This window comes from Oncorhynchus mykiss, chromosome 24, assembly GCF_013265735.2.
Source record: "Oncorhynchus mykiss isolate Arlee chromosome 24, USDA_OmykA_1.1, whole genome shotgun sequence".
Classification (NCBI taxonomy): domain Eukaryota; kingdom Metazoa; phylum Chordata; class Actinopteri; order Salmoniformes; family Salmonidae; genus Oncorhynchus; species Oncorhynchus mykiss.
In genome coordinates, this window is record NC_048588.1 from 32,365,949 (window position 1) to 32,378,481 (window position 12,533).

General features: G+C 45.2%; 1 protein-coding gene across 1 annotated transcript in view; it reads left to right on the plus strand.

Moving 5' to 3' along the window:
- The first annotated feature begins 225 nt into the window (after positions 1–225).
- LOC110503398 (guanylate cyclase soluble subunit alpha-2-like) overlaps positions 226–12,533 on the plus strand; it is a 59,618-nt gene continuing 47,310 nt past the window's right edge. Inside the window, exons 1-3 of the mRNA XM_036961757.1 lie at positions 226–1,001; positions 9,193–9,254; positions 10,500–10,627. Coding sequence (XP_036817652.1) covers positions 765–1,001; positions 9,193–9,254; positions 10,500–10,627 — 427 coding nt within the window. The 5' untranslated portion in view covers positions 226–764. The remainder of the gene's footprint in view (positions 1,002–9,192; positions 9,255–10,499; positions 10,628–12,533) is intronic.

Below are 12,533 nucleotides of genomic sequence, written 5' to 3' on the forward strand. Positions count from 1 at the left end.
TTGTAGGTTATGGTTTTGCTTTCTTCTGAAGTTACTTGTATTTTTGACTCTAGTGTCTCCTCCGTCAATATCTGCGCCAAACAGCAGCCTAGCCCTAAACTAAAGTATCTATTTTACAGTGATGGTAGTGAAGGGGGGCAGGGTTTAGTCTGATATTATATCTGATTGGCTGTGGCGGATGGAGGTAGAATAGTGATGCTGTAGAGCTCGAGCGGAGTGGGCAGATAGAACTCCACGAGGTAGCGGTTCGAGCTGATGTTTGACTGCAAGCTGACTCCGCAAGCATCTCTCTGTATCTCCCGATCCTCCTCAGGCCCGCACCTGGACACACCGTTTCCTGCCCTCTGGAGAGGAGAGGAATACAGCCAACTGCAGGGATGAGAGGGTGAAGGAATGAAAGCATGAATAGTCCACAGAGAGAGAGAGTCGGAAATCCGTGAATCCACAGTGGATGTGATAGTGGAGAGGTGCGCAGCAGACAATACTTCAACTGGGATTTCAAAGGGGAAACTAAAAGGACAACGGTTAAAACCGTTAGACATGGAATTCAGCTGGTGAATATAGTCCCTCTCTCTGGCCGTCGCGAGAGCATCTTGGTTTGGGTAATACATTTGTTCACTAGCTCGTGTCGCTCACGCTCTTGACCGGTGCGCGCTCCTCCCCATCTTTCCCACGCGAGTGAATCTGATGAGTCCGGGTGGCGGTGTGTTGTTTCGCCGCAGCACGCGTACGCGCCCAGACTTTTCGCGCTTAGCAGCAGCAGCATGTCCTCGCGCAAGATCTCTTCGGAGTCGTTCAGCTCGATGGGCTCGGAGTGCCTGGAGAGCCCCGGAGATGATGGCGACTCCTGCCCCTTTTCACGCATCTGGAACGGCAAGAGCCCGGTGGAGAAGCTCGCGTGCCCGTTCGAGGACGCACCGGGACCCAAACGGGCGAACAGACGGAAGCGCGTGAACCTGGACTCGCTTGGGGAGAGCTTGAGGAGGTTAACGTCGCCCACGGTAGGATACATTTACAAAAAACACATATAGAGAGATTTTCTCCGGTATTTCTCTCCCCTCTGCATGCGTCACCTGCGTGGTTACAAAATGACTAGCACGCTAGAGATGACTGTTAGAATACAGAGAGAGCTTGATAGAGAGAGAAGAATGGGTAGTAGATTAGGCCTATTCTATATCACTCCTTACTGGGTGATGAGGTTATTCTGGGTGAGATTTGATGAGACTGTATCTGTTTACCTAGTGTATCCTCCTCTCCTCCACCTGCACTGAAGTGAAAGAAGTGGACAGGTTAAATAAAATACCTGGTTGGGAGGCCTTCAGTTTACAGCATCATTAACCTGTGTTTTCAGAACAGAGTACAATAAGGCACAGAAACTAGGAAAAACATAGATATTAGAGATTAGAGATGCACTTGATAATGATGATGATGATGATGATGGTAATAAAGATATCCTGGTTAGCATTGTATATGCTGTTTTTAATTTCCTTGGATTTAGGGAAGTGTTTAGCTTGCTACTCCCACACACACACACACACACACACAGACTGCAATCATGGTGACCCAATCGTACAAGAGCAAAGCAACGAGTGAACCACTCTTAGCATCCAGTCAACCATGACCTGGAGAACAGAACATGTACTTGGTGTTCACTTCATGGTCCTGATACTGTCAACCAGGCCAGTCACAGTGACCCAGAACAGAGGACACACACAGCATCTTCACACACAAATGGACATATCCTCCTCCTGTCACCACACATAAACACACACATAAACACACACATAAACAAACACACATAAACACAAACATAAACACACACATAAACACAAACATAAACACACACATAAACAAACACACATAAACACACACATAAACACACACATAAACACAAACATAAACAAACACACATAAACACACACATAAACACACACATAAACACAAACACAAACAAACACACATAAACACAAACATAAACACACACATAAACACAAACATAAACACACACATAAACACACACATAAACACACACATAAACACAAACATAAACACACACATAAACACACACATAAACACAAACATAAACACACACATAAACACAAACATAAACACACACATAAACAAACACACATAAACACACACATAAACACACACATAAACACACACATAAAGATATGCAGGGAGGTGGTAGTTAGTGGTGTGAGCCATAACTGTTCTACAGTAGTGTAGTTCATCAACTTCCAAGACTGTGTGTGTACTGTGGGACATGTGACTGTTCCGTAATTTGCACTACATTCCCTAATTAAAGCCGTACACAGACACAGTCACATACAAACATACTGCCTTAGAGGAGAGAGAAAGAGGAGGCAGGAGAACTGCTTGAGAAGAGAGACAGAGGGCAGAGGAAGGATACGGATGATGGAGGGAGAGGAGAGAGGAAAGGAGGGCAGAGGAAGGATACAGATGATGGAGGGAGAGGAGAGAGGAAAGGAGGGCAGAGGAAGGATACAGATGATGGAGAGAGGAGAGAGGAAAGGAGGGCAGAGGAAGGATACGGATGATGGAGGGAGAGGACAGAGGAAAGGAGGGCAGAGGAAGGATACAGATGATGGAGGGAGAGGAGAGAGGAAAGGAGGGCAGAGGGAGGATACGGATGATGGAGGGAGAGGAGAGAGGAAAGGAGGGCAGAGGGAGGATACAGATGATGGAGGGAGAGGAGAGAGGAAAGGAGGGCAGAGGAAGGATACAGATGATGGAGAGAGGAGAGAGGAAAGGAGGGCAGAGGGAGGATGCAGATGATGGACGGAGAGGAGAGAGGAAAGGAGGGCAGAGGAAGGATACAGATGATGGAGGGAGAGGAGAGAGGAAAGGAGGGCAGAGGAAGGATACGGATGATGGAGGGAGAGGAGAGAGGAAAGGAGGGCAGAGGAAGGATACGGATGATGGAGGGAGAGGAGAGAGGAAAGGAGGGCAGAGGAAGGATACAGATGATGGAGGGAGAGGAGAGAGGAAAGGAGGGCAGAGGGAGGATGCAGATGATGGAGGGAGAGGAGAGAGGAAAGGAGGGCAGAGGAAGGATACAGATGATGGAGGGAGAGGAGAGAGGAAAGGAGGACAGAGGAAGGATACGGATGATGGAGGGAGAGGAGAGAGGAAAGGAGGGCAGAGGGAGGATACGGATGATGGAGGGAGAGGAGAGAGGAAAGGAGGGCAGAGGGAGGATGCAGATGATGGAGGGAGAGGAGAGAGGAAAGGAGGGCAGAGGAAGGATACGGATGATGGAGGGAGAGGAGAGAGGAAAGGAGGGCAGAGGAAGGATACGGATGATGGCGGGAGAGGAGAGAGGAAAGGAGGGCAGAGGAAGGATACAGATGATGGAGGGAGAGGAGAGAGGAAAGAAGGGCAGAGGGAGGATGCAGATGATGGAGGGAGAGGAGAGAGGAAAGGAGGGCAGAGGAAGGATACAGATGATGGAGGGAGAGGAGAGAGGAAAGAAGAGAGAGAGATGCTGAGAAATTAAAACTAATGGCGCAAATTAATTGACACTTTTTTCATTTTGTGTGTGTGCGTGTCTGTGTGTGTGTGTGTCTGTGCGTGTGTGTGTGTGTTTGTATAGATCAGCCAGCTGATCCACTGTGTTAACAAGCCAACCCGCCTTTCATAGCATATGTATGTGTGTGTGTTCGTATGGATTCATATACAAGTCTTTGTGATGTGAATGTTTGCTTGTCTGTGTCTGTCAATTTTGATAAAAGATGTGTGCTTGTCATTGTGTTTACTGGTTTGCTGCTGGTAATGTGTGGAGAGAGTAAGTGTGTGTGTCGATGACGTATGTTCTGTGAATGAATGGTTAAGACAAGGATACTCTCATAGGACACAAAGACACTATGCCTGTATATATAACGTTGGATGAACCAGATGCTGGTCTCCTGTACACCAGGACCCGGATACACTATGACTGAATATATAACGTTGGATGAGCCAGATGCTGGTCTCCTGTACACCAGGACCCGGATACACTATGACTGAATATATAACATTGGATGAGCCAGATGCTGGTCTCCTGTACACCAGGACCCGGATACACTATGACTGAATATATAACGTTGGATGAGCCAGATGCTGGTCTCCTGTACACCAGGACCCGGATACACTATGACTGAATATATAACGTTGGATGAACCAGATGCTGGTCTCCTGTACACCAGGACCCGGATACACTATGACTGAATATATAACGTTGGATGAGCCAGATGCTGGTCTCCTGTACACCAGGACCCGGATACACTATGACTGAATATATAACGTTGGATGAGCCAGATGCTGGTCTCCTGTACACCAGGACCCGGACACACTATGCCTGTATATATAACGTTGGATTAGCCAGATGCTGGTCTCCTGTACACCAGGACCCGGATACACTATGACTGAATATATAACGTTGGATGAGCCAGATGCTGGTCTCCTGTACACCAGGACCCGGATACACTATGACTGAATATATAACGTTGGATGAGCCAGATGCTGGTCTCCTGTACACCAGGACCCGGATACACTATGACTGAATATATAACGTTGGATGAGCCAGATGCTGGTCTCCTGTACACCAGGACCCGGATACACTATGACTGAATATATAACGTTGGATGAGCCAGATGCTGGTCTCCTGTACACCAGGACCCGGATACACTATGACTGAATATATCAAATCAAATCAAAGTATATTTGTCACGTGCGTCAAAAACAACCTCACAGTGAAATGCTTCCTTACAGGCTCTAACCAACAGTGCAAAAAAAGGTATTAGGTGAACAATAGGTAGGTAAAGAAATAAAACAACAGTAAAAAGACAGTGAAAAAGCAGTAGCGTAGGATGACCCCAGATGCTGGTGTCCTGTACAGCAGGTTTCAGCAGAGGCCGTAGGATGACCCCAGATGCTGGTGTCCTGTACAGCAGGTTTCAGCAGAGGCCGTAGGATGACCCCAGATGCTGGTGTCCTGTACAGCAGGTTTCAGCAGAGGCCGTAGGATGACCCCAGATGCTGGTGTCCTGTACAGCAGGTTTCAGAAGAGGCCGTAGGATGACCCCAGATGCTGGTGTCCTGTACAGCAGGTTTCAGAAGAGGCCGTAGGATGACCCCAGACTGACAGTGTTCTTTTAGCGTTGCTACAGGATTGTATTAATGTTCATCATATTAACACCACTCTCTCTTACACACAAACACACACGCATGTACACGGGCACACACACACACACACACACACACGCACGCACGCACGCACGCACACACACACACACACACACACACACACACACACACACACACACACACACACACACACACACACACACACACTGTCTCAGTGAGAGCCCCACTGCAGAGGAATTTAGAGGTAAAACTGGATTTTGAATATTTAAAGCTTTCTGTATTTCTTTTTTTGTTGTTGATAGGAAATATTGTTTTTTTGTGTGCCAGTTATACATTACTGGACCGTTTGTAAAGCCTTGAGATGTCAGCTTTAAATGCAGGCTGTTGAAATGATCTGTGTTTATTTATAGGGCTCTGAGTTTTTAGTTACGGCCAGGACAACAATGTTCTTATATTTGTCCTATTCCACACATGTACTAGTGTGTATTACAGTTGTTAACAATCACTTTGGCACTAATTTCAGAACCTTGTGGTCATTTTTCAAAACTCTACACACAAAACTCAAAACGGTCATCACGTGTAACACAGGCTGTCCAATGTTCAAAACATTGCATTGTGCATTCATATATTTAAAGAAACCTTTCACTTGCAGAATCATTGGTTCAAATAACTCATTTATCATGAAATACCATCGGAACATTCATTTAGATCACCCACACACACTATAACGATAACTATAACAGGTGTTCCTCACCTGGCTTACTGTAAAACATCACTGCAGTGTTCCTCACCTGGCTTACTGTAAAACATCACTGCAGTGTTCCTCACCTGGCTTACTGTAAAACATCACTGCAGTGTTCCTCACCTGGCTTACTGTTAAAAGCTAAACAAAAGATTGATCACTGTACTTCTATATTTCCATCAACCCTGTTTTGTGGATTTGGCCACAGGTTCTCACCCACATCACAATGGATGTTTTCATTAGCCAAACATCTTGGGAAGAATCTTCGGGCGTGGCAAATCCAAGCCTGACACTGGTCTGCCGTGATGTCATTGCATGCGTCATCCATGGCCTGGAGAAGGACGGCTTGTTCGTGAGGGCGCCTATCATATACCTTCCACCTCCATGTGGAGAAAAATTCCTCAATCGGGTTAAGGATAGGAGTGTATGGCGGTAAGTATAGGGTAGTAAATTGTGGTTGGACCTGAAACCATGCTTGCACCATTTGAGAATGGTGGAACCTGACATTATCCCACACAATGACATAGGTCATGCCATCTGCTCTACTGACCTGACTTAGCTCATCAAGGAAGGTTACTTTCGAACAGCGAATCATGTGGCTGCCTGCAACTTAATATATAGAGTATATAGAGTAGAGAGCTTTAGATGTTGTTCGACCTAACATTAGAATGGGCAAGATGAGTAATCTAAGCAACTTTGACCGTGGTATGATTGTTGATGCCACACATGGTGATTCCAGCATCTCAGAAACAGCTGCCTTCCTGGGATTTTTACGCACTACAGTCTCTAGAGTTTACAGAGAATGGTGCGATAAACAAAACACATTCAGTTAGCGGCAGTTCTGTGGGCAAAACACCTTGTTAATGAGAGAGGTCAGAGGAGAATGTCCAGACTCATTCAAGCTAACAGAAAGGCCACAAATGCTCAAATAACAGCTGTTTAAAACAGTGGTGTGCAGAAGGGCATCTTTTAACGTACAACACCGTGAATAATTCAGGCTGTTGTGGAGGAAAAAGGGGGTCCTACCCAGTACTAGATAGACGTACCTAATAAAGTGGCCGGTGAGTGTACAGTAATGTCAAATCTGAAAACATGATCTGGAAAAGTGGTACATGGGACCATAGAAACAGTGTCTGATAAAGAATGATGATGAAATATTACATCCATAGATAATGTAGTCCAATTGGTTCATGTTCCACGGTAATTGATGTCAATTGATCTCGTTATCCTGAAACTTTCATGATCTAAACATGGAATATTGTTTGTCAGTTTCCATACAACTATGCATTAAGAGTAATGCAACAGTTACTTATCATTTTGAGCAGTTGTATCAGTTGATAGTTAGATCATTGTAATGAAATGAATAGACAGTCATCTCAGATGTAATGTGTGAATTGCATTTTGAAATGGTAATACTTTGATGTTATGTTGTGTCATTTTGAACAGGTGATTTTAGTTCAATGAACAAATGATCTTAGCTTTATGTGTCTTGTATCCAAGCAATTGGAAAAAGTGTTAAGAGTTTTGAAAAATTTGCATTTTGATCATTGGTTGTGTCATGAAGTTGGCCTGGGGAGTAGGTTTATGACAGTCATAAATACCTCTTCCCCCTTTTTTCCTCTCTCTACCCTACTGATGTTACATTTGCAAACACCTTGGTTAACATAGAGATTCTGGGAACATCAGAAGGTGGGGGGAAATGAACTATATTCTGGTATTCCGACCAATTGAACATATGCGGTGGTACTTAATGAATATGATGTCAGTTCGGGTTGTCATCTGAGACATTCTCATCAATGATCAGATGACATAAACTCTGCAGTGGAAAGTCTACACATCAGAGTTATCAGATTCACATGGAATTGTTGTTCAATTTAAATGTTTGAATATGAAATTATTCGTGATTGGATTAAATGTGATTTTAGCTTCTAAAATGTGAGAATTATTTTTTTACAAGGTTAGGGCTCTGCTCAATCAGTGGCCCGCCCCTGTGAAGGGACATGGGCTATAAAACCTTTCAAACACGCCCTCCTCTCCCTTCCTATATAAAGCCTCGACGACAATATAACCTCCTGTTCCGAGGATGTGAGGACGACGGTCCGATGTCAGAATGGTTCAGATAATAACTACAGAACAAAGCCAACATCAGCTTGAGCTTTGGTTGCGAATGGTATGAACTTTGAACTCTTATTCACTACAGAAGTGATACCTCCTAGCCGTTGAGTAGCAACAGCAGCTGCAAACGCAGGTTAGGAAGGAACAGACAGAGTCACCCGTCTACCACACAACGACGTTACTACAACGTATCCAATTGACCACCAGAGCCATTCTTCAAAGGACAAAGGACTCGGTTGGGCAACACGGCCTTCCATCTACCACCAACCTACCGAAGCGCAGCTCAGAGTAAATATTTATTGCATTTTCCTTTTCCAAATGGGCGGTAACTTAGAATGCATAGGATACTGTATTTACGATAGCACAGCTTCTTCCTTTGTTACTCAGTCTTCCCGCTCTTTCACTCAAAGCCAACCCCTTTTCTTTTGTGTAACAAGCTGTCATATCTATTCCGCCCACTAGGGACATTTTCCTTTATGATGTCATTTCTAATCAAGTTATGATTAATTATGTGTATGTGTAATTCTGTGTGATTAGTTAGGTATTTAGTAAATAAATAATTCAACCCAATTTTGTATTGCCTATTCAACTTGTTAGCCAGGGTTCGTGAAGATAACTAAGAATTTACAACTTTCAGATGAGACTGAATTAAGGTGACGATTAATATTGACTGCTATTGATGTAAAATATTACTAGGTCTTTTAGAGTTTATTCGGAGGATAACAGCTCTATAAATATTATTTAGTGGTGCCCCGACTCTCTAGTTAATTACATTTACATGATTAGCCCAATCAGGTAATATTAATTACGGAGAAATTATTTTATAGAATAGCATGTCATATAACTGAATCTGGCATAGCCAAAGACACGACAGTTGTGAGTTTTGTGTCTAGAGTCCTGAAAAATGAAAAGGTTCGGAAATTAGTGCCAAAGTGATTGTAAAAGACTGTAATACGTATGTGTGAATTGGAATGTGTTTTTGCATATCCCAAATCTCTCTGAGACACCCTGGGAGAGTGGGGTCACGGCCAGGGTCTGACATTATCAATGGCGACCCTGGAGCAATTAGGGTAAATGCCTTGCTCAAGGGCACATTGGCAGACTTTTCGCCTTATTGCCTGAGGGATTCGAACCAGTGACCTTTTGGTTACTGACCAGGTAACATTTGTTTCTCCATCTTCTTTCAGACACAGATGGTTCAACAGTCTTTACAGAGAACCTTAGAGTTCTACAGACAGAAAGAGATCAGGTAAGGACTGCTGTGCTGCGTGTGCACACGTGTGTGTATGCACCTGTGTATGCGTGTGTGTGTATGTGTGTGTATGCTTGTATGTGTGTACGTGTGTGTGTGCATGTGTGTGTATGCCTGTGTGTACGCGTATGTGTGTGTGTATGTGTGTGTGTTTGTATGTGCGTGTGTGTGTTTATGCGTGTATGTGTGTTAGTGTATGCGTGTGTGTGTGTATGTATGCGTGTGTGAGTGTATGCATGTGTGAGTATATGCGTGTGTGTGTATGTATGCGTGTGTGAGTGTATGTGTGTGTCTGCGCCCATGAGAATGGTGTACTAGATGTAGCTATAGACCTTGGTAAGAGTGGATAAAGACTCTGTGTGTAATAATTTCTAGTAACATAGTGAGGTCACAAAAGAGCAAGGCCATTGTTCCTTTTCATCTAATCCAAGTGTTATAATTGAGGAACAATGTAACTAATTCATCCATTACATAACGTGTGTTTGTATTTTGTGTGAACATTGCTCTGTGTCCTTCTTTGAATTAGTTGGGTATTACTGTCTGTTTGTGTTGGTGTGAGTTTCTGTTCAATGCTCTGTGTGTGTGTGGGGAGGGGGGTGGGGGGGGCATGTGCATAACTATTCTTGTGAGGACCAGAAGTCCCCACATGAATAGTAAATGTACAAAAATTTGACCAACTGGGGACATTTTGTTAGTCCCCACAAAATCCCCACAAGGTCAAATGCTATTTCTAAGGGGATCAGGGTTAAGGTTAGAATTAGTGCTACGGTTAGAATTAGGTTAAGTGTTAGGAGGGTTAGTTTTAGGGTCCGGAGCTAGGGTTAGGTTTAGGGTTAAGGTTAGGTTTTAGGTTTAAGGTTAGGGTGAGAGTACAGGTTAGGGAAAATAGGATTTTGAATGGGACTAAATTGTGTGCCCCCACAAGGTTAGCTGTAGAAGACCGTGTGTGTATGTGTGTGTGTGTAGGTGCTCTCTAGCCTGTTATATCATCTTTATGTCTCCATTCCGTGTGTGTGTGTGTGTGTGTGTGTGTGTGTGTGTGTGTGTGTGTGTGTGTGTGTGTGTGTGTGTGAGCACGTGCGTGTGCGTGCATGTACGCGCGTGTGCGTGTGCCTGTTTTTGTGTGTGTGTGTGTGTGTGTGTGTGTGTGTGTGTGTGTATGTGTGTGTGTGTGTGTGTGTGTGTGTGTGTGTGTGTGTGTGTGCGTGTGCCTGTTTTTGTGTGTGTGTGTGTGTGCCAAAGGTGCAGAGAGGATGGGAAGGAGGAAAAGAAAAGTGTTACTTTGGAGAAGTGTCCCTTTGTGGATCATTGTGGTTCTGGAGAAGAGGCAGACATCTCAGGAGTACTACAGTACATGGCTACTCTACAGGGTCAGTATCACTCTACCATGTATGTGTGTGTGTGTGTGTGTGTGTGTGTGTGTGTGTGTGTGTGCTTTTAAGGACTTTTATGCTCTGCTTAGTCTCTGTGTGCACATTTAAAGGAGTTTGATAATGCTGTCTGCTAACTATGCTTACTGAAGGATAATGTGTGCTTTTTGATGTATATGTGTCTTGATTAATGGTTTGATTTATGTCCAAAAGTGTGTATATGTGTGTGTGTGTTAGTGTGTGCGTATGTGTGTCATTTTGACTCCCCATAAAGTCCTGAAATTTCACCCCCAAAAAATAAAGCTGTGTGTGTGGAATGGGCGTGTGATTTAGTATAATGCTTACTTGGTGCTTAGACTAGAATGATTCTTCAGCTGGACTTAGCAACTAAAAGCAGCCTCTCCACATGCATGAACACAAACCCCTCTACAGCTACCTTCTAATGAGGAGGAGACACATCTGGGTGGAGTTCTGACAAACACACACTTCTTCACCTCTTTCTGCTTTTCTCTTTGTCTCCTCCTTCCTCTCCCTTTCCTGGCTCTCCTATCTCCCTCCCTCCCTCCCTCCAGCCTTGTGCTGCAGTGCTGATGGTCATTAGGTTAAAGCACAACCCGTTCCTCTTCTCTGTACCTCTACCTCCCTCCCGACATCAATCTCTAGCTCCGTCCATCTCCCTCTACCTACCTCCCTCCCTCCATCTCTCTCTACCTTCCTCTCTCTACCTCCCTCTACCTTCTTCTCTCTAACTTCCTCTCTCTACCTCACTCTACCTTCCTCTCTCTACCTCCCTCTACCTTCCTCTCTCTACCTTCCTCTTACTACCTCCCTCTACCTCCCTCTACCTCCCTCTACCTCCCTCCCTCCATCTCTCTACCTCCCTCCCTCCCTCCATCTCTCTCTACCTCCCTCTACCTTCTTCTCTCTACCTCCCTCTACCTTCCTCTCTCCATTTCTCTACCTCCCTCCTCTCCATCTCCCTCCCTCCCTCCCTCCCTCCCTCCCTCCCTCCCTCCCTCCCTCCCTCCCTCCCTCCCTCTACCTTCCTCTCTCTACCTTTCTCTTACTACCTCCCTCTACCTTCCTCTCTCCACCTCCCTCTCCCTTCCTCTCTCCATTTCTCTACCTCCCTCCCTCCCTCCCTCCATCTCTCTCTACCTCCCTCTACCTTCCTCTCTCTACCTCACTCTACCTTCCTCTCTCTACCTCTCTCTACCTTCCTCTCTCCATTTCTCTACCTCCCTCTCTCCCTCCATCTCTCTCTACCTCACTCTACCTTCCTCTCTCTACCCCCCTCTACCTTCCTCTCTCTACCTTCCTCTTACTACCTCCCTCTACCTTCCTCTCTCTACCTCACTCTACCTTCCTCTACCTTCCTCTCTCTACCTTCCTCTTACTACCTCCCTCTACCTTCCTCTCTCCATCTCTCTACCTCCCTCCCACCATCTCTCTCTATCTCCCTCCCTACAGATCTCTACCTCCCTCCCGCCATCTCTCTCTACCTCCCTCTCTCCATATCTGTCTCAGCCATGACATGCCTGTAATGTCAGCATGCTCCTCACCATACCCTCATTACCTAACCTACCTCTGTGTGTGTGTGTATGTGTGTGTGTGTGTGTGTGTGTGTCTGGTTTGTAGTTTTTTGTGTTGTGTGTTGTCCTGACTGTAGTGATCTCTCTGTTTGTTATGCATCAGGGTTGACTGATCAGTCAGACAAACAGCAGCTGTGTGTGTGTGTGTGTGTGTGTCTGTGTGTCTGTGTGTCTGTGTGTCTGTGTGTGTGTGCTCTAAAGCAGACTCCAGATCAGTGTTCTGCTCTGCCTCTCCCTCGCAGTAAATAACTCCCCACAGCCTAGCCATGGCACTCCAGCTGTGTTTGTTTATTTTTATGTTGTTTTTGTGTTGT